The following is a 22,077-nucleotide window of genomic DNA, read 5'->3' as shown; positions in this document are numbered from 1 at the left end:
ATACTAAAAATTAGTTCAACTTAAATAAGCTAGAGAGAGGTTTATGAAAGAGCTAGGGGTTGAGTTGGATCAAGAAAGATGAGTGAAAGATAGCTGAAGAAAAGGCTTGTTCGTGTTGTAATGAACAGGGTTTGTCAAAGCAGGGTGTGCAGACACAGAGGGAGAGAAGTACATGTGCTGAGCCACACTGGGCAGGCTGGTCTAGCTACCTAAATTCATCTTGGAGAACAGTGTACAGATGGTTTGGAGTCAGATTTGCACAGGGCCTTGAATGCCAGGCTACAGACAAACTTACATCATCTAATAGGCAAACAGGGAGCCATTTACGATTTTTGAGTACAGACATGATACAATGGCAGAAAGAAAAGGAAGGATGGGATTGTATATAGAGAAGTCAAAGACAGTTGTAATGAATGATACATTTATATATTGATAAATAACTGACTTCAGTAGTGATGCAATGAAATTGATTTCAGACACTTTGAAAGAAAAGGTTATATGCCCAGGTGACTGAGAATAATGTGGCCTTGATTAAATTGAAGAATATTTAATTAGTCTGAGATAGAGCTCATTTTTTTTTTGGGTGGGGGGTAATTTTTCAGCTTCCCAGGTGATTTTAATTATAGCTAAGGTAAAAATCCACTTGCTTGGACATTTCTTTTGATACTGCTTATCTGATCTTAAGCTTTGGCAAGGCTCTATACATCCAAGTAACTCATAATTTTAATTGTAATTTTTAACTAGATTTTTATACTTTCATTTCATTTCGTTCCACACAAGCTCTTCCTCTTGACTTTCCTGATTTGGTTTAAAGCATCAATTTTTCTACTCAGGATTAAGTAATTAAATTTATCTTTATCTCCACTTTTTCCTACATCATATGCAATAATTTCTTACATCAATTCTACCTTTAAGATAGCTCTGTCTTCCCATTCCCTCCATTTGCCCCTGAGTGGAGAGGCTCCCCACTTATTATTTGGGCTACTGGAGCGGTATCACACCTGGTTTCTCTATCTCTTCTTATTTCAATCCAATGTATACTTTACTCCTAGATTATTTATTTCAGTATAGTTCCCACGCGTAAATTAGTCTCTGCCCTCAAAGAGTCCACAGTCTTCAGCCCCCAGTGGCAGAGATGGTTATGTATTCAAAAATATTATTAATTAAGCCATATAACGTTTCCCTGCTTTGAGCTCTCTAGGCACTTTACTTTATACTTTTGATAACTCTGATTTGCAGAGTCCTAGGATTCTTTACATGATTGGAAAGCAAGAGTATAAGATGGGGTCTATCTGGAAAGGCCAGGAGTTCACCAAATAGGTCAAATGAGAACAATTCTGGTTTTTTTTTTTTTAGATTTGGGGGTTCTGCATAAGATTATCATTTAAAAAAGTATTCTATAGCCTAAAACAAAAGCTTAAAAATGGCTGCTTTATATAATTTCTATACTATATAAATCTTCTTCCCCACTGGATTGTAAACTTCATCATGGCACAGATTATATTTTCGATATCTCTGTACCTCCTGCAATACCTAGGAATGCCTGGCATCTAGTAGGCATTCTAAATATGTGTTGAACAGAAGTCTTTGCTTCCATATACCACGATAGGGAAATCATTATATCCTGAACCTGTAAGCACTACTTAACACTTTTGGCCCTATCGGTATTTAGACATTTGGAAATGCCCAGTCACAGATTTTTGAAAAGTTCAATTCAAGAATGCTAACTGAACACATAAATGCACAATGTACTGTGCTAGTTAATGTAACAGAAATGGAGTCAGCAAAAGAATAGTCTAAAGGTAGAATAACAAGGATTGTGTGGCAACACAAATTCAAGGAAGAAATTTTAACAGAGAAGAAGGTGACCACAAATTTCAAACCTGACCAAAGCTTCGAGATAAGTGACCAAAGCTTCGAGATAAGTGAGGATTATAATAAGTATCTTTGATTAAGCAAGTTACCTCCAGGGGTATTGTCAGGATGAATCCTTCTTGCAAAGGTTAAAGAATAAACCACATATTGGAAAGTTTGACAATAAAAGGAAGAGAAATGGAGCAGCAGGTATAAAGGGTAATACAGGTGAAGATATTTTTGTACTAAACAGGAGAAAATATAATTTACATTTGATGTCAGAAACAGTGGCAGAAGAAAAACCATGGACAGAGGGAATATTTATCAATTTAAGGGGTACGATGAGTTCAAACCCTGGTGGCATGGTGGTTAAGAGCTACGGCTGCTAACCAAAAGGTCGACAGTTTGAACCCACCAGGTGCTCCTTGCAAGCTCTATGGGGGCAGCTCTACTCTGTCCTGTAGGGTTGCTATGAGTTGAAATCGACTCAATGGCAACAGGTTTGGTATGGTTTGGTTACGAGTTCAAAAGGAATAATAATTCTAATGGATTGAATTGTGTCCCCCAAAAGTCATGCTGAAGTCCTAACCCCTATACCTGTAAATATGATCCTGTTTGAAAATAGCAGTTTTCTTTTGTTATGTTAATAAGGTCACATCAGGGTAGGGTGGGCCCTAAATCTAATCTCTTCTGACTGTAAACCAAAAACCAAACCCATTGCTGTTGAGTGGATTCTGACTCATAGAGACCCCACAGAAGAGAGTAGAACTGCCCTATAGGGTTAACCAGGAGTGGCTGGTAGATGTGAACTGCTGACCTTTCAGTTAGCAGCCAAGCTCTTAACCACTGCATCAACAGGGCTCCAATCCCTTCTGAGTAGTGTCTCATAAACAAAGCAGAATGGACATAGACGTATGTGGGGAAGAGACCATGTGAGGAACCATCTATAAGCCAAAGAATACCTGGGGCTACCGACAATGTGGGAACCTCTCCCCAAGCTGATGACTGAATTCAGACTTCTGCCCTCCAAAACTGAGACAATAAATTTCTGTTCCTTAAAATCACCCACTTTATGGTATTTTTTGCTTCGGCAGTACTACATAACTAAGGCAGCAATCTAGGTCTTACGATGTTTATCCATAAAGCAGACTTGATTCTAGAAGCACAAAATATTTTAATAAGTAAGAGGGTTTTTAAAAATATAGTTTCTTATATTACTGTCTAATAGATTTATAGTTCCTACCTTCACCACTCTCCATGCCTTCTACAAAAATCCCTCCACACTGAGGAAGAATCCAGTATCGGCGTCTATAACGATCTTGGCCAAACATCATTGAACGTAAAGAGTGAGAAGCATCAAAGAGCTTCCGTCTGTACTGACTCTGTTGCTGTTAAAACAGATACACATAATTAAATTATGAGTGTTAAGTGTTTTAAAAACTAATATATAAACAACTTTATACTTATGCCTTCAGAGCAGATAAATTTCACTGCAGGAAAAAGAGCGAAAGGGCTAAATATTACATGTCCGACTTCAATTTCAGTAACATAAAGAGAGAAATTATTTTAAGGATAATTGAATATTTTTGTTGTCATAGATTAAAAGGATAAATTCTATTTTATCATGTTTCTTATAGTAAAGCACATCTTATACAATGTAATCAAGTATGCTATTGAGCCAAAGCAAATTGGTTCAATTCTACTGATTACAATGTCTAACAAATATTATTTACATATGTAATTGATCATACCTATATTTGCCTGTTTTTCTACTCATGCTGTAAATCTAGGCAATATATGGCTAAATTTTGGGATACATCTATGATGAACCTAAAATTGATTAGTGATCTCATAATATTAATCTTATAATATTTTTAAAACTAATTTTTATTTTACACAAAGTTCACCTGAAGTTGAACTAATTCTATCGTTACTTAATTTTTAATGAGAAATAAATGGACATACACAGTTTATAGGAAACCCTGGTGGCGTAGTGGTTAAGAGCTATGGCTGATAACCAAAAGATGGGCAGTTCGAATCTACCAGGTGCTCCTTGGAAACTCTATGGGGCAGTTCTACTCTGTCCTATAGGGTTCACTATGAGTCGGTAACCGACTTGATGTCAGTGAGTTCGGTTCGGCTGAGTTACACAGTTTATAAGTCCAGTGTAAATAAATTTCACAGATATACAAATGCAAAGCAAAACATAAATGCTGAAACTATTACCATGAAATTTGGCTGGAGTTTTCAAACTAATTAATTCCAAGAAAAAAATTGTACTTTTATTAATACTTTGCATTTATATGAATAATAATATAGACCCTTTCTTCATAAGCTTTGAATAAGTTCAGTGTCATGTTTTAAGAGGTAGGCTTTTCACCTTGGCATTAAATTTTTAAGGTTTAATTGTAAGAATGTTTCTAGAGCTCCTCATTTTAATTACTCACAAAAAGCTTCTTTTTACCTAGCAATAAGAAAAACTAGTCCCATACAAGGAATATTTTCAAAACAATGCCAAAAAGATATAAAATTTAATCCAAAAAGTGCTTACTTTACTCAGTTTTTCAATCTGTTTTTCTAGCTCTTCAACACTTGCTGCTTGATCACCTTCATCCTATACATAACAAAATACAACATCATTTATCTGTTTTTAAGATTTTATTTATTCAATCAATCAGCAAATAATAAAAGCCTCTTATTTGAAAGTACTAGGATAGGCATGGTAGAAATGCTCTTTATAAACTAATAATTTGGTAAGGAGAGAAAAAACATTACATAAAACAAATACCAAATGGTAATGTTATAAGGACCTCAAGAAAAGTAGAGATTAAGGGTCATGAAGTTCAAGGGAGGGTGAGATTACTTCTAGTGGGAATCTATACCAAGAGAGGCTATATGGAAGAAATCATGTTTCAGTTAGCTACTAAAGAATGGTCAGGATTTTACTGAGGAAAGACGGCAGGGCATTCCAGAAAGAGTTTAGCATGTCTTGACATGGAAGGTACATGACGAGGTAGGGTGGGAGATTAGGCAAGAATGAATTTAGGGCTAGACCGTGAAGAGCAGTAAATGCTTGGCAAGGGACCATATGATCTTTTAAGGAAGGTTAAGCATTGTTTAAGCATTGAAACTATACAGAAATTAATCTGGCAATAGCTGTAAGATGATCTGGAGCAGGGAAAGGACTAAAACTGGCAAGACTAGCTAGTAAACGGCTGCCTTACTGGGTAAGAGAAGCAGAAGTGGAATAAAGCAAATGGATGTAAGAGACATTGCATAGAACTGCTAAGTCCTGGCAACTCATGGATATGTAACAGGGAGGGGTGAGGGAGATGAAAGAAGGAATAAATTATGATTTTCAGGTTTTAAACCTGGGAGGCTGGAAAAATACTGGTGCCATTAACTGAGTTATTTTTAGAGTGAAGAAGATAAATTACATTTTGAATACAAAGAACTTTTAAAATAAAAATCACCTTTATGATATACAGTATTAATTTCATAAATTGACAGTTTGCACGCAGTTATGTAAGATTTTCATCCCAGAAAATAAAAATGGGAAAACTATCCCCAAATTATGTTTTAGAAGGAGATCATGAAATAATAGAAAATAAATGGGCTACTTTGGATCTCAGCTGCATTACTCGATATATGCAAATTATTTAACTTTTCTGTTTCCTTATTTGTAAATTGGCAATAACATTATCTATAACATGAGATTGTTGTGAGGGCTAAGTAAGAATAGGTCTGAAAGTATCTAGCTGAGTTTCTGGCATGTAAAAGGTGAATAAGGTGACTTTTCTTCCTTTTGAAATTTGTTCTGTAATAAGAAGATACATTACATCTGAAATTTAAAAATAAGAACTTAGCTTTAATGTTCACTTTCTATAGCCATTTTTAAAAAGCCACACTGCCACCAACCAGAATGGCCATCTACCCAACTAAACTTAATGAAAGGGGACCCAAATAGTTTTATCATTAACTGTCATTTATCCATATCTTATCTAAATTTAGGGGACCAAGTTATGAAGGCATTTGGGCTTAATACCTTCAGTAAAATGCATTATACTTCGGATTATAAAAAAAAAAACCTTAAAAGAGAACAGGCTCAACAACACTTAAATCTTGACTCTCAAATAGATATTTACATACCTATATGATTCTACAGTGATCTTTTGACTAGCAGGACAAATGTTTGATAATTTGCTAATACAAAAGTAAAATTCAATAAACATTTGAAACACATCAGATTAAGCATATATCAGACAAAATAACTAACCTCTATTTTTAAGACTCCTCCTATGACAAGAAAGAAATAAAATGTCTACTAAAGTTTTATCTTAAAAAGTTTTAGCTAATGTGATGGTTAAGGCTGTGTGTCAACTTGGCTGGGCCATGATTCTCAGTGGTTTGGCAATTACATAATTACTTTGGCGGTTATATAATGATGTAATTTGGCAGTTATGTAATGATATAGACATCCTCCATTTTGCGATCTGATGTATTCATCCCCCATTTTGTGATCTACCGTGAGCAGCCAATCAGTTGAAAAGGGTGTTCCCTTGGGGGTGTGGCCTATATGCCACCCACCCACCCACCCACCCACCCACCCATCCATCCATCCACCCATCCATCCACCCACCCACCCACCTACCTAAGCTTGCTCACTCTGGATCCTACATCAATTTACCAGCATCTGACTTCTGGTTCTTGCAACTTGAGCCTGTCATTTGACCTGTCAAATTTGGGGATTCACCAGATTTTGCAGCCAGCTGCCTGGATCTGATTTGATGATTTTGGGATTCGTCAGTTTTGTAGCCCGTGAGTCAGTAGCCTGTTGTCTAACCTGCCAATCTTGGGTTCATCAGCCCCTGTAACCACATGAGTCAGGAGAATCCTCTAGCCTTATGCCTGACCATGGACTTGGGACTTGCCTGCCTCCGCAACCCTGTGAGCCATTTCCTTGAGATAAATCTCTGTGTGTGTGTGTATATATATATATAATGTTTCACTGATTTTACTTCTCTTTTTTTTTTAGAGAGCCTAGCCTAAGGCAGCTAATAGTTCCTATAATTTTCAGAGACATGAGGGAACGTGGAAGACCAGAAAAAAAAATGCAATGATGACAACAAAACTAAACACGCAGAATCTATGCCTGCCATAGTCTCCAAGGTTTCCCAACCAAAAGAAAAGGCCAGTATGTGTCCCTATATATCAGAGTTTAATTGTCAATATAACCCCTTTACATGCCAAACTGTGAGGGTAAAGCTCAAGGAGGCTCAACAGAAACCTAGGTATTATGGAAAGACTATGGAAGGAATGGAGAGTAAGGGGGGGAGGGAAGTTATCTTTGAGACAAAGGACTATGACTATTCAAGGGCAGTATCTTCTAATTGAAGTGGATTAGAAGATTACATGGATCTTGGAGCCCTGATGGCACAGTGGTTAAACCCCTTGGCTGTTAACCAAAAGGCTGGCAGTTTGAACCCTCCAACCGTTCCATGGGAGAAAGATGTGGCAGTCTGCTTCTATTAAGATCACAGCTTTGGAAATCCTATGGGACAGCTCTACTCTGTCCTATAGGGTTGCTATGAATTGGAATTGATTTTGATGGCAATGGGTACACGGATCTCCCTGCCTTATAATTCTTTAAGGACTGTAACTATCAACAATCTACCTATATCTTAGTCAAGAGACCAGACCTATTTTTGGAAGAATAATGTGCCTTTCTTGTTGACCAAATTGATTAAGTAGTCAAAATTTGATTTGTTTAGGAAATTGATAAATGGCTACCTGTTCTTCATCATAAAGAATAACTCTCAAATCATTAAAAAATGTTAATTTGGTTTATTAGTACCTAAAATATTTATTCAAAAAAAATTAAATTGCTCTCTCACATTAACGACAAGGTACAAATTTGCCAAGATTTTGATCAATAAAATCCAAAAATCTATTCAACTTTATAATCCAAGACAAATAAAAAAGTAAAATACTACTTTAAGTGATACATCTGCTCTAAGGAATACTAATATTTTCAAATAGTCTATTTGTAAAGATAAAATGTACAGTTTGTTAATTCTCCATGTGAATAAAGAAGCCAGGTGATGCAAATAATTTTTGTTAATAATGTCTAATTTAGTGGGATAGCTATCCAATAGAATACACTGAAATTCCAATACATGGTAGTTAAATTTATGAGGTAACACTTTAAAACAATTTATAATATTAAATGCTGAAAGGGATACTAATTCTCTGAAAAGTTGATTAATATTGGTCAGTGAGGTTTAATTCCTGCTATGGGAATAACTCTGCTTATCAAAGGAAGGACATTACTTATAAAGGGTATCTTTTTGTTTGGGTAATTACACTTCTGATACCCGAATTATATGCCCTTCACATTATTTGTCACAAGATGAACGTATATGATCAAGTGGTTTCAAAAGTACCAGATTACAAAATAATTTATTTCTGCAAGGAAGTTCAATGTAGTCTCTTTCATATTCATACTCTCTTAAAAGAAGTTCACTGTAGTGATTTTTTATTGTTCTGGTTTATAATATAAAATGTATGAAAACACTTTGTATTTATGTATTTTTACTTACAAAAGAGAATTGTGTATATGCTCTTATAAGTTCTCCTACATTATTATCCAGATTCAGTCATAAATTTCATTCAGTAATTTATCAATGGTTCTGACTGGTTTTATTCTTATAGATTTCATCAATAATGTCATCCCCGTAAGCTTTTTATTTTCATTTCTCCAGTACCACTGAATGATGCAGGAAAAGAATTCTTCCTAGACTTCCTTAGCTGAATACCCTTGGCATTAAGGGCAGAAGGAATAGCTCGCTGTATATTGTTCTTTAAGTGCCATTCTGTAGCCCTGCCAATATTTATAGCATTCTTTTGTCTTACAAAGATTAACTCCAACCTTTATCTCTCTTTTATTTATGTCTATTTCAATGTCTTATTGTAGCTGGCCCCTAAACACACACACACACATACATATATATACAAAACACTCTTCTCTATGGCCTTGTCTTCTTCCCTTTGGCCTACTCTTCAAGGCTTGCTCCTTCCTTCACTTTGATTGAAACCCCTCCAATATCTTTAAGGACTTCATACTATTAATTACTCTCTTTATCTCTTTAATCTTTAACCTCCCTTTCTCATTTTATTGGTTCTTTCCCTTCAACCAAAAGTCATCTCAATTCTTTGATATCGGAAAAATCCTTGACTCTTTGTCCTCCCCAGGCTGCTATCTTTTCCTGTGAGGCACAATGCTTGAAACAGTCATTTCTACTTTCTCACTTATTATTTTTCTCAACCCATTATACCCTGGCTTCTGCTCTCACTCCCCTAATGAGACAGCACTGACATTGGTTCCCAATGAGTTCTATGTTTCCAAATTCAACAAACACTTTCACTCCTCATCACACCAGAGCCCTAATACTTTAACACTGTTATCACTCCCTCCTTTTTGAAATGCTTACTTTTCATGGTTTCTGTTATTACTATATATGTAGAAAATAGTTAACAGAGCAGGGCTGACTGCTATTCTTTGAAAGGCCTGCTTACAAGGTTGGCATCTGGGAACTTTGATCTTGGGAGGCTTCCTACCACCCTACCTGATAAGATTAGCTCACTGAACCTAAACTCTCTGTACAAACAATGTGGTTTTTGCTGAACACCTGCTTTTCTTTTGGGAATCTGGAATTCTGACACATGCTGTGCAGAGGGGATCTATGTGAGCAGTCCCCAATAAAAACCCTGGCTCTGACTGTCTAATGAGCTTCCCTGGTAGGTGACATTACACATGTGTTGGACACAACCTGTTGCTGGGGAAATTATCCCAGCCTATGTGATGCCTCTGGGAGAGGACTCTTCAAAGCTTGCCCCTGGTTTCCTTTGGACTTCTCCCCATGCACATTTCCTTTGCTGATTTTGCTTTGCATTTTTGCACTGTAATAAATCATAGCCATTAAGTACAACTATATGTCGAGTCCTGTGAGTCTACCTAGTGAATCATCGAACCCAGAGGTGGTCTTGACCCACTACAGAAGTTTCCTACCTCTCTGACTATTCCTTCTTGAACAAGAATCTATGTGGGTGCCTCTTAAATGTTGATATTTCCTAGGGTTCCAACCTTGGTTCACTATTCTATTCACTAGAGCAATCACTTTGTGTAATCTCTTGCATCCTCATAATTTTAAACTATCATTTATGTGCTAATAACTTCCAGATCTATCTCTTTAAAACTGAACTCTTCTTTGTGCTTCAGATTCTTAAATTCAACTGACTCTGAACTTTTGCATGTTGTTGTTAGGCGCTGTCGAGCTGGTTCCGACTCTTAGCGACCCTATGTATAGAATGAAAAGCTGCCCACTTCTGTGCCATCTTCACAATCGTTGTTATGCTTGAGTCCATTGTTACAGCCACTGTGTCAATCCATTTCATTGAAGATCTTCCTCTTTTTTGTTAACCCTCCACTTTACCAAGCATGATGTCCTTTTCCAGGGACTGGTTCCTCCTGGTAACATGTCCAAGGTACATGAGACAAAGTCTTGCCATCTTTGCTTCTAAGGAGTATTCTGGTTATATTTCTTCCAAGACAGATTTGTTCATTTTTCTGGAAGTCCATGCTATATTCAGTATTCTTTGCCAACACCATAACTCAAAGGCATCAATTCTTTTTTGGTCTTCCTTATTCACTGTCCAGCCTTCACATGCATATGAGGCAATTGAAAATATCACAGTTTGTGTCAGGTGCACCTTACTCCTCAAAATGACATCTTTGCTTTTCAATACTTTAAAGAGGTCTTTTGCAGCAGATTTGCCCAATGCAACAAGTAGTTTGATTTCCTCTTCGCTGCTCCCATGGTCACTGATTGTGGATCCAAGTAAAATGAAATCCTTTACAACTTTAATATTTTCTGTTTATCATGATGCTGCTTATTAGTCCAGTTGTGAGGATTTTTTTTTTTATGTTGAGGTGCAATCCATACTGAAGGTTATAGTCTTTGATCTTCATCAGTAAGGGCTTCGAATCCTCTTCAGAACTTTTGCATAGGCTCTTCAAACTCATCATGTCCCAAATGAACCTATCATCATTTCCTGTCTTCAAATATCTGTTCCCTATCTTCTATCACCTATTTACTCCACTTCTAAATTCCCTACCTTAGTTAATGGCAACAAGAGCATGCAGTCTCCCAAGGCAGATAGTTGGGAATAAACCCTACCTCTCATCAACCCACACAGTCCGTCTTTAAGTCTTGCCCACTCTTCCTCTTAAATACTTATTGAATTCTTTCCTCCTTCTTCTTCCATCTACCATTACTCTAGTTTCAGACCCCTCACTTCACATCTGTTGGCAATACCTCCTGACTGATCTCCCCACTTCTAATATTGCCCTATCCAAATTTATTTCCACCTTTCACAGAAATGCCAGTGTGAGCCACCTGAAAATCAAGTCTGACCAAGTCATTCCTCTGCATATAACCCTTCAATGGATTTCCATCACCTAAAAAACACAAAATCCTAGGCCATCGTTGCTGTGTATGACGCCGTCTAGTAACTCTGAACCACTTGTAATTCCTTTAAAAACACATTATTGTTTTCATATTTCTGTGCCTTTGTTCATGCTGTTCCTTCTAAACATTCTTCCTCAGATACTTCCCCAGGTATTCAGCCCAGATTGTAGCCTCAGCTAATGGATCCAGAAAGCCTTTGTGGGAGTTTGTTCCTCAGAAAGGCTAAATGCCCTTCTTCTGTACCTGGTTAGCACATTGTAAATATCACTGTGAAAAGTTATACATTAACATGTTATATTTTCTTTTGGTAATTCTTCTTCAGTGAGACTGTATACTGACTGAGAGGGACTTTCAGTGCCTTATTAATTTTTGATCAAAAGAGCCTAGGACTTTTGATCAAAAGTCACCAAGGCTCAGGTCTTCCTGTGAGGGTACTGGGAGCCTGGCCACGCATCTGGCCCCATTGAGGGGTAAGGCTTCAGGCCTAGTTCAGCTCAATTTGGGATGTCATTAAACTCTCATGCATTTCTTCCAAACACTGTCTCTGATACCTCATCGATTCTCTCATCTCAGCCCACAGCAGTTTTGAATTGGAGGGCCTCAGGCTGCATAGGAGCTAGGAGCCCAGAACAGGTACCTGCTGGCTCAGTGCTGCCTGCGTGTCTGCCCAGAGGCTGTGGCCACAGAGGAAGCCAGCCCTAATGGCAGCTGGATGTGGTGTCCCTGCGGACAGGAAGAAGCAGAGGGTGCAGGGCAGCATGGCTGCCCAGAGACCTTCCTTGAGGGCCTCTGTGGCCTTTGCTGCCATACCTACTGCCTTGTTAATGCAGAAAATAGTCAGATGGTAGATTTTTTACTATTGTCATAAATGAAAAATGTCGGATAATGAGAGCAAGGGTAAGTGAAGAGTAGGTGTGCATAGAAAAAAAAGCATGACTTCTTTTATTCAGTGTGAGTGCCTTCCATGTGTAGGCATTCTATTCAATATTTACCCATCACAAAAACATTATGGGTATTATAATAGCCATTTTTCAGATAAAGGAATGAAGGCAAATGTCAAAAATGTAATTCAAACTCAAGTCCATTTGCTTCTAAATTCAGTGTTATTTTTCAATATGTTTTGCAGTCTTTTAGCTAAGTATTAAAATCAACTTAAATTTAATTACCTCATCTTCACAGATATCAGTCTTCTTTCCTTTTTTGTCTTCTTTATCTTCTTCATCCTCATCATCTTCATCAGCTTGGTCATCACTATCATCATCATCATCATCATCATAATCACTGTCTCCTCCCTTTCTTCTTCGCTTGCGTCCTGGAGTGGGCGTGCCCAAGGGATGTTGTTCTTCCCCGAGATCAATGCCACCTGAAGCATCTCTTTTCCCTGTTTTCTTAGCATGAATGATTCTGAGCCTATAAAGATGACAAAAATCATGATCATGGAAGAGAAGAAGAGGCTTCTCCCTATACTTTTTAAAGAGCATAACATGAGTTTTAAGCAAAAATACCTTATGGTGTTTCTGCTACATTAAGTAATAAATCATTAACAACACAAATTGGAATAAGGAAAATTTAAGAAATGTGTTTTACATAAATTACAGAATATATTAGCTTTCAAGAGTTATTCTACATACCTCTTTGGAATTAAACCACATCAAAAAAATAAAACTTAGAAAGCTGAAAAGATTAGCTCTAATAATGGCCAAGAGATAATTTCTGATCCCATACTATCAGATTGAATACATTTCAGTTCAAATGACTGTGAAGAAACTATCCTCTTAGCATTGAGGTCTGAGTAATTTCAGCATTATATTTCCTGGCAGGAAGCTAATTAAGTTTTAATGTTGAATAAGTTTGGCTATATTAGACTCTCCTCAAAAGCAAACTTTAATTAGAAAGCAATTAAGAAAAAAGTGGCTGTTCCAAACAGATTCTATTCATGACAAAAACAACATGATAGCAACAAAAATCTTTGAAAATGTGATTGCTTAACTTCTTTGAAAGAAAAAAGATAAAGTGACTTTCTTCTAAGTTTGAAGCATATGAGCTCAACGAATCTCGTTATATCTTTTGTCCATTGCAGATTCTGGTCCTAAGCTTTATTAATTTCATATTCCATTCTAATTACCTTTTCTAATTCTTACATAAAATAGTTTAATTTCTGTCTTTGCAATTTGTATGTATTACTGGGAAACTTGAACAAAGCGGAAACAGTATGTTAATTTTAATAAAATAAGACTTACTTGCGAAGTTTACCTTCTACCACCCACTTATCTCTCCTCAAGTTTGACATATAATCAATGTTCTTGTCGATTTCACTGCCAATGCACAAATTTAGTAAAAGACATTAATTAAACCCAATTAAGCCAATGCATTTTCATACATAAAAATGATTCAGTTGACCTTGTGTGTATATACATACGCATATGCATGTGTTTATACATACGTGTACATATGTGTTGAAAAATTATAATTTCTTCAATGGATACAACATTAGTATCATTAGAAAATTCATTGTGGTTTTCTACCTTAAAGCAAGAAAGGAACTACCCACGAATTACCTCAGGATTACAGCATTCCAAGTTTTGGTTTGCATATACTTAAGATCTGATAATTTCCAAAGCCATAGCAGTAGATCAGAATATACATATTTAAATAAGTACATGTCATATACATATATACAAACAGTATACATGCATATAAATGTCCAAGCAAAAACTGACAATATTATGGCATCTGGTGATGGTACTAAGTCAAACAGTAGTACATCTCCTTATAAGGTAGAACCGTATGTATTCTTTACATTGAATTGGTGTGTGTATGTGCTTTTAAAGTTAAGTGCTACTCAGTATTACTATTTGTTGTCAAGTTTGTGCTCAGTGAAATTATACACTCATGAAATTGTAAAACGTAAATGCTATCACACTTTTTGGGAGTGACTGCCAATGAAGAGCAAAAACAAAGAAAAATTATATTAATACAATATTATAGCTAAGATAAGCACAGAAAATTTAAAATGTTCAGAAATGGTAGAAATGGCTGGCCCTGAATATTTGGATTAACCTCCTTCCTAGAAAGATAAAGGATTAAAAGGAACATAATTAAAATCTGTAAGATAATGAAAAACAAGAACAATATGAACATGAATTGGTTCACCAAATCTTAAAATTCTAGAGCGAAGGACTTGCTTTGAATCTTAAGGGAGATTAAGTACTTTTAAAAAAGTACTAATTGATACATTGATAAACTAATAATCTAAAGTTGTATTAGCATATAATAAAATAAAAAGGGGTTAGATAGTTTTATGGAAACCCTGGTGGCACAGTGGTAAGGAATTTGGCTGCTAACCAAAAGGTCGGCAGTTGGAATCCAGCAGGCATTCCTTGGAAATGATACGGGGGGGTTCTATTCTGTCCTGTAGGGTCGCTATGAGTCGGAATTGATTTGAGGGCAACAGGTTTGGTTTTTTTGTTTTGTTTTGTTTTAGATAGTTCTATGGATATTTACTAAGGAAAATCAGGTATTTCTCTGTCCTCAAAAGATTTCAAGGAAAGAAAAATCCTGGGTTCTTGCAATGCTGCTGGGTTCTGGTGCCACTGTAAGAAAAGAAATTTTTTTTTTCCAGTACATAGAGGCTAAAATTATTAAACAAACAAAAGAGGTTACCAAGACTATATACTGTATGATCCAAATTTTCTTTTCAAAAGACTATAAAGAAGTATACATTAAACTAGTATTAGTGGTCATTTCTGAATAGTGAGATTAAGTGTAAGTCTAATTGTCTTCTTAGTGTTAGTCTGTAAGTTATACATTTTCTATAAGTAATTTATATAATTTTGTGATCAGACAAATTAAAAACAGAAAAGAATCACCAGAAAAGACTGGGCGTACGCTTACCTCACCACACTCTTGCTGCATGCTAGTTCGTTGATCAGGAAAGCCAGGACTGAGGCTTTCTGCTCTGGCGTGTGGGCCTGAAAAGCTTTGGTCTTCAGGCTTTCGGTAAGCTCGCTTTGTCCACAGTGGGCTTCCATGAAAATCTGCAAAATCTCGGAAACATTGTCTCGATTGACACCAACATTCAGCAAATGCTCTCCAAGAGCTGTTTTGGCCTAAAAAAGTTTAATGTTTTTATCAGTATTGATCACAACCATTCATTCATATCATAAAAACAGTAAGATTACAAAATACTGGTATTATCTGGTTTACGTATTACTGACAAGGATTTTATTCACATTTTTGATGAAGTGAAGATTAAAACAGGCAACAGGTGGTAGAAAACTACTCAAATACGTCTATCTTTTGGTTCCTTCTTTAAATCCTTGGTTAAAAGTCAGGCAGGAAGAAGAGTAAGTATATTCATGTGTAGTAGAAGTTATAAATCATCTATCACAACTTCTCTGACAAGAGAAACTACTCCAAGCTTGTCCCAGGCTAGTGAGGTTCAAAAGCATAATTATTGATGCTGTGTTTTCTGGCTTTATGGTATCATGGGTTTTGTTGCCTGGTCTACTGAATGAATGGGGAGATGGAGGAAAAACTACAGGTGCTTCTTAAAGACTTTTTCTCTACAATATTATCTAGAGCAAAGCTGACTGGAATGTGTATGTTAACTGAATTAAGATCAATTTGAATTTATTGAGTATCCACTAAGCAATACAGAGCTAATGTGCTGGTCTGTAGGTGCCTTGATTAGCCTCACATTATTCACAGTGATTCAGAGAGAATGAAGTATAATTTCAGAAGGCACACACAATTTTTAATTGTTTTATGAATTACGAATTCTGTGGTTTCGTTGAGTACCATTTGGGTAATTCCCCTAACAAATGTGGTCTTTGCCTAAAGCTAGAGAAGCTCTTGGGAACAGCCCACATTCTTTAGGCTTTATAAATTAGGTTTTTCTAGTTTTGCATCAAAAATAACCAGAAGCAAACCTACGTTTAACCTCGTGAGACATGCGGAAAAATGGGATCAGTCTATACAACCTTCTGCTAATACTCATAGCTAGCTATCAATACACTAATAGTAAAAGAATTTTTAAGGTTTTTTTTTTTTGTTTTTTTTTTTTAATATTTTGTTTTTTTTACCTTGTATCCTGTAATTAGACCTGGATCACATACAGCAGCTGAGAGGAGCCTCACAAGCAAGTCTTGTACTTCACCCATGCTGTCCCCTATATTTAGCAATCCCTCTTGAAGAACACTCAGGTTTGGAACATCAATATTCACATCAAAGCCCAAAACTTTACCAAAGTTTCGTAAGAACTGCACCACCATGAGACAGTCTGAAAATGTACTTCCAGAGAGAACAAGTCCTGGAATACGAGGCAACTCTGGCAAAGGCTGGAAATAAAATAAATACATTCATAAATAAAATACATTTAAAATTTAAAGAACCATGATTTTCTGAATTACAATAAGCTGCTATCTTTCTTTCACTTGTACTGGTGGTTTTCCCTCTTGTGGTAAACTCCCTGGAGGCATTTCTGCCACCCTCATCGTACTGAGCATAGGGTCTTGAACACAAGTAACCACTCAATAAATTCTGGAAGAACTCAGTATGAACTCAGATCTCTGCAAAGGAGAATACTAATTTTAATTAACTTACATATTAATAAAACAGATTATAATCACTGAAACAAAAGTTAAATAACATGTAAGAAACAAACATTGCAACACTACTTTACCATGGACATACTTAGTAGGGTATGTGAGCTGCTTTCTTCTAATGACGGAGACTGATTTATAATTCACACCTTTCTGGTAGCTCAGAAACTAACACTGTGCATCTGTGGGCTGTGCAGTCTGAGAGAGTGGTGCCATCTGTGGCTAACAACTGCAGATAAATGACTAGGCCTACATGATTAGAACCCATAATCCTGAACATGAACCCAGTTATAATGCAACCCACAATCTTTAGGTTTCCCTGTATTTAGTGAAACACTGAGTTTTAGTATTAAAGATAAAAAAAAAAGCTGCCTCTGTTTAAATATGTTCACATATTAACATTTTAATGACTAAACTGTATTACCAGTTTGCCACGGACATTTTAAAAATTCAAATAGGTAATCTATTAAAAACATTTTTGTCCATGGATGGGACTCAATAAAACTACTTTAAATTTTGACTGGAAAAAAATGTGACTTGTAAATATTTCTATTTATCTGAATTAGTCCTTGTTCAAAAATGTTTCTTACCCTGCAACTACTAACTATCCAAAGGCTTCTTCTACTAATATTGTGTGGATAATACCTAATACCATACAAATGTTTTATATTTCATTTGAAAAATAGTTAAATCTGAGTTTTCTTTTTTTCCTGAACCATATCAGACATGCATTTACATATAATTCTAACATAATTTATATGACAAAGCTAAGAAAAGCATAGTTTAAAATGGACTTAAATATTTGAGACTTATATATTTACAATGTGTGTCATATAAATAAAAATAAAAGATGCAAGAAAATAAAGCTTACTTAGGATTTTAAAAGTGTGCTCAGTATGAGCTCATCAAATGTGTTGACCTATATAACTATAATGTACAGGTTGCTATGAGCCGGAATTTGAGATAATGCACTTAGGAAATTTTAAACACCCAGATGACTAAAGCTAGTAAGTATACTTTCATTTTTATTCAAAAGCATTTATGCTAAGTAGATAAATGAAATATTAATATAATTCAATCTCTAGTAGGGTTATTAAAAGTTTGCTTTAAGCATCATAGGAAAGAGTTTATATAAATCAAGGGACAATCACTATTTGTATCTGAGATGAATATGGTCCATAAGTAAATATGGATGATCTTGACCAAGCATAACAAGTTATTGCAACAGTATAATAGTGATGATTTGTGTTATTAATATAATTTTCTAGAAGTGCCATTTTCTTGAATATAGTAAAAATAACTGATTTTTACTTAAAGTATGGGAAATCATGCTGGTTGCCAGGATTATTTTGATCTTTCTACATTTCCACTTTTGTGTATTTTTGCAGCCTTATATGTATGTGAAACACTACAGAAGAGAAAACACAGAAGAAGTACTTAACTTGTTGGCGTTGAGTCAATTCCAACTCGTAGCGACCCTATAGGACAGAGTAGAACTGCCCCATACGGTTTCAAAAGAGCACCTGGTGGAATCAAACTGCTGGCCTTTTGGTCAGCAGCCATAGCACTTAACTACTACGCCACCGGGGTTTCCAAGAAGTACTTTAGTTGTACACAATTTCTTGGTTTTCAGGATGATACACAGTATGGATTCAGGAGTCCAACAAACCGGAGTTTGGATCTAAATTGCCATTTATTAGGTGGGTAATCTTGGGAAAGTTCTTTAACCTCTTTGTGTCTCAGTTTTCTCATCTGTAAATGGAGATAAATACCAACTTCACAGGAATGTGATGAGATCAAATGAAAGACTCCAAATAAAGCACTTAGCATAGTACCTGGCATGTAGTAAACATGCTCAAAAAAAGGTTAGCTACTGTTAGTAAAGCACTGAGTGAGGTTATAAACAATAAATCCTAATTTATTTAAATATACATGGGGTGAGGGTGAGGAGGACTTAGGTCTTTCTGAGCCTGAAGGCCTGGGACAAACCAAATGAAACATGGATAACCTATCTACCTTTATAATTCTTCGTAGATTTTTGCAGTATTTCCAATTAAATTAGAAAGATTCGTTAGTTATATATTAAGAACTGCCATTATCAGTACAGGAGCTCTAGAGAGGTTTACTGGTGGGCCATCCAGGAGAAGCACATTGACCTAGGCTTGGAAATTCAGTGCTCTAGTTAAAAACAAAAAGCTTTCATAATGGCAGCTCTGGCAAAGGAATCAGGTGAGAACACAGGGAAAATTAACATTTTTTAATGAAATGATTCCCACGATACATAGATTACCTTTTGGTCTGCTAAGCACATGTCTTCATTAGGCTTCTTTAGTTCCTTTGCCATTTCTAACTCTAATCTTCTTTGTTCTAGTTTGCGTTCCTTATTTAATCTTTTCTCATCACGTTTTTCTTGCTTCAACCGTTCCTTTTCCTTAAAAAGAAAATCATGTCCACATATTCTCCTTAATCATTGTATGTGTTTGAAAAAAACTCCAGTTAAAATCTAAAAGACAATCAAAGTATTACTATTTCCATGAACAGAGTACAGATTTTCTCTTAGGTTTAGAAGTAGATATGGAATTGTATAGCAATTAGTTACTTTGCTTTTCATTATTCTCACCCCTTGAATTTTAAACTAATCTTATGACTATATACATTTAATATTAATATTAGCATCCATGCAAATTATTTCATTATTTAAAACGTATTCAAATCATTCCTAGGTTTGTAACATGGGAATAAAATATGTATTAATAAAAACACGTATCTAAAATGCATTTGGGCAACTACATATTTAAAAAATAAAGATAACAAGTTATTAACATAAAATTTTGTGTAGCTCCAGGAGGCAAGGCAGGATTTACAGTAGGAAAGCAGAAGCAACATGTTTGAATTTGCAAAAGCAGTTCTTTCAAAGTGAATTAGCCAGTCTTTTTTTCTTAAGATAGCAGCTGTGATGAAATCAAAATATTTACTATTTACCACCATAAACAACACTTAAGAGAATATAAAGTAGGTTCTGAAGGCAATTCAAAAAGCATTAAAAAATATTTAGTGTAATGGCAACAATATGGAAATAACTTTTATCTCCCTGTTGTAAAGGATGATATTGTATCAGAAGAAAAAGTTAGAAACTTTGTTGTAAAACCAGAACCATTATTTTATTGTCATACCTCAAACAAAAATAAGAGTAGAATTATCAGGCAATGCTAACCTATTACCTCCCCCCCCCCCCATATACCCTAGGCTTTACTGCTGGATTTATTTTTGTAAAGCCTAGCTTTGGTCATATCCTTGCTTGATTAAAAAAATCTTTCAATTTTCTATCAAAATAAGGTCGAACTCCTTACTTTTTAATTTGGACTCTTTTTCAACCTTATCCCCCACTTCTGTCTTCTACGTAGATTTAATCAAACTATTTGCTATTTCTGATAAGCCAAAAAACCCGTTGCCATTGAATCAATTTTGACTCACAGTGACCCTGTAGGACAGGGTCCCATAGGGTTTCTAAGTAACAGATGGAGGATTTGAACTGCCAACCATTTGGTTAGCAGCTGAGCTCTTAACTACTACACCACCAAGGCTCCACTATTCCTGACAGACATATCTTATTTTGTGACCTCCTTATATTGGAGCACTCTGATCAGGAAGGTCATTACTCTCATCTTGCATATCTAAATCCTAATTAAACACTACCACCTCCTCGCTCTTAGACCAAATAACTAATTATTTTTGCCCATATCCTAATCCTATCCTACCCTAATAACACTGTCAACTCCTCAAGACAAGAACTATATTATTCCATTTTTACAGTCCCATGGTACATTAAACTTATGAGATAAATTCAACAGTAAGTTGAATGATAAATTCAACAATAAGTTTACCATTATATCCCACATTTTATGTGCATTCATTTTTGGTATGAGCTAGGAGGAAAACACTGAAAAATACCTGGATACAAGGAACACTTCTTCTTTTTTTAACATCAGTTTTTTAATTTTTTTAGTAACAGTATCTGTGTGTGTGCGGGTGTGGTGGGGGCGGGGGAGTGCGGGGTGTTAGTTTTCTTTTTTGTTTTTCTTAATTCCTTAGGAGTGGTTCTGGTGACTCAGGGCAGACATTTGCGATGGGGCAAGTAGTAATGGTGATGAGGAAGTCAGAGTTACTGACTTCCTGTGTTTTCTTGGTGCTGGGCAAGAGAGTCGGGAGGAGAGAGGAGACACGGGTGGGAAAAGACTACCTAAGAACTCCTTAGAATCTTTCTCACCCACTGGTTTACATCTCCATTCCCACTGGTAAGGTTAAAAAACCAAAAACCAAACCCACTGCTGTCGAGTCGATTTTGACTCTTGTGGTTCTGGTACAAGATAATTCTCAAAGAACCAGAGCTTCTGGAGTCCACTAAACAGCCAACTAATATTTAGAATGGTATATAAGGCCAGTCAGAATCTAGCCCCTCACAAGTTCTGGTCTCAAATTTCCTAAGTCTGAGTGAATTGCTTACACTCCGGCAGCACTGTGTGAAACACCTATGTTGAGAAGATAGCGTTGCCAGTTTGAAGCTACTTGCTTGTATCGTAAGTCTTTTCTTGACAGATTAAGCTGCCATACTTGATCCTACATCTATTTTCCATAGTATTATATTTTATTATTATGTCAAATGTTATGATTGCACAACGTGACTTTTTGATTTTGCAAAGCCAGTTCACTATGGACCTCTAACCTATCAGAGATAAGATTTATTAAGCCTATTATAACATGCTAATATTAGTTAAATTTCTGGGCAATAACTTAGACTACCTACAAATGACTGCAGAATATACCGTATTTTTGGGCAAATAACAACCATATTCCATGTTTGTCTGCCAACCCTGTCCTCCCCGCCCCCCGCCCCCCGCGAGGTATTTTCTAAACCCCATAGGCCAATTTTTTTTTTTAATTTATAGGGTCGTTACGAGTTGGAATCGACTCGATGGCACTGGGGCTGGATAGCAACATGTAAAAAAAAAAAAAAAAATTGGCCCAGTGGTGCTTACAAAAATACCTCACGGGGGAAGGTGCCACTGGCAAACAAACATAACCCACTGAAGGTG

General features: G+C 36.0%; 1 protein-coding gene and 2 long non-coding RNA genes across 30 annotated transcripts in view; 2 read left to right on the top strand and 1 right to left on the bottom strand.

Annotated features, from left to right (window-relative positions):
* LOC111749449 (uncharacterized) overlaps positions 1–19,330 on the top strand; it is a 40,219-nt gene extending 20,889 nt beyond the window's left edge. Inside the window, exons 2-5 of one of the 4 annotated variants that reach the window (XR_002784594.2) lie at positions 6,890–7,048; positions 16,484–16,585; positions 17,925–17,991; positions 18,373–19,330. This is a non-coding gene — a long non-coding RNA (uncharacterized LOC111749449). Of the gene's footprint in view, positions 1–6,889; positions 7,049–16,483; positions 16,709–17,924 lie in introns of those variants that run through there. The other 3 variants (XR_002784593.2, XR_010322307.1, XR_010322306.1) reach the window with 3 other exon arrangements.
* The window catches only part of BAZ2B (bromodomain adjacent to zinc finger domain 2B), a 463,153-nt gene that overhangs the window by 31,995 nt on the left and 409,081 nt on the right, over positions 1–22,077 (bottom strand). For all 23 annotated transcript variants that reach the window (XM_064287090.1, XM_023542904.2, XM_064287092.1 and 20 more), the window contains 7 exons: positions 19,275–19,415; positions 16,466–16,720; positions 15,276–15,490; positions 13,622–13,696; positions 12,548–12,791; positions 4,406–4,468; positions 3,098–3,242 (listed from right to left, as the gene is read on the bottom strand). In XM_064287090.1, the coding sequence (XP_064143160.1) occupies positions 3,098–3,242; positions 4,406–4,468; positions 12,548–12,791; positions 13,622–13,696; positions 15,276–15,490; positions 16,466–16,720; positions 19,275–19,415 (1,138 nt within the window). The remainder of the gene's footprint in view (positions 1–3,097; positions 3,243–4,405; positions 4,469–12,547; positions 12,792–13,621; positions 13,697–15,275; positions 15,491–16,465; positions 16,721–19,274; positions 19,416–22,077) is intronic.
* The window catches only part of LOC135231548 (uncharacterized), a 125,658-nt gene that overhangs the window by 44,459 nt on the left and 59,122 nt on the right, over positions 1–22,077 (top strand). The window lies entirely within an intron of this gene.

This window comes from Loxodonta africana, chromosome 6, assembly GCF_030014295.1.
Source record: "Loxodonta africana isolate mLoxAfr1 chromosome 6, mLoxAfr1.hap2, whole genome shotgun sequence".
Taxonomy (NCBI): Eukaryota; Metazoa; Chordata; class Mammalia; order Proboscidea; family Elephantidae; genus Loxodonta; species Loxodonta africana.
This window is presented reverse-complemented; position numbering and strand designations above follow the sequence as displayed.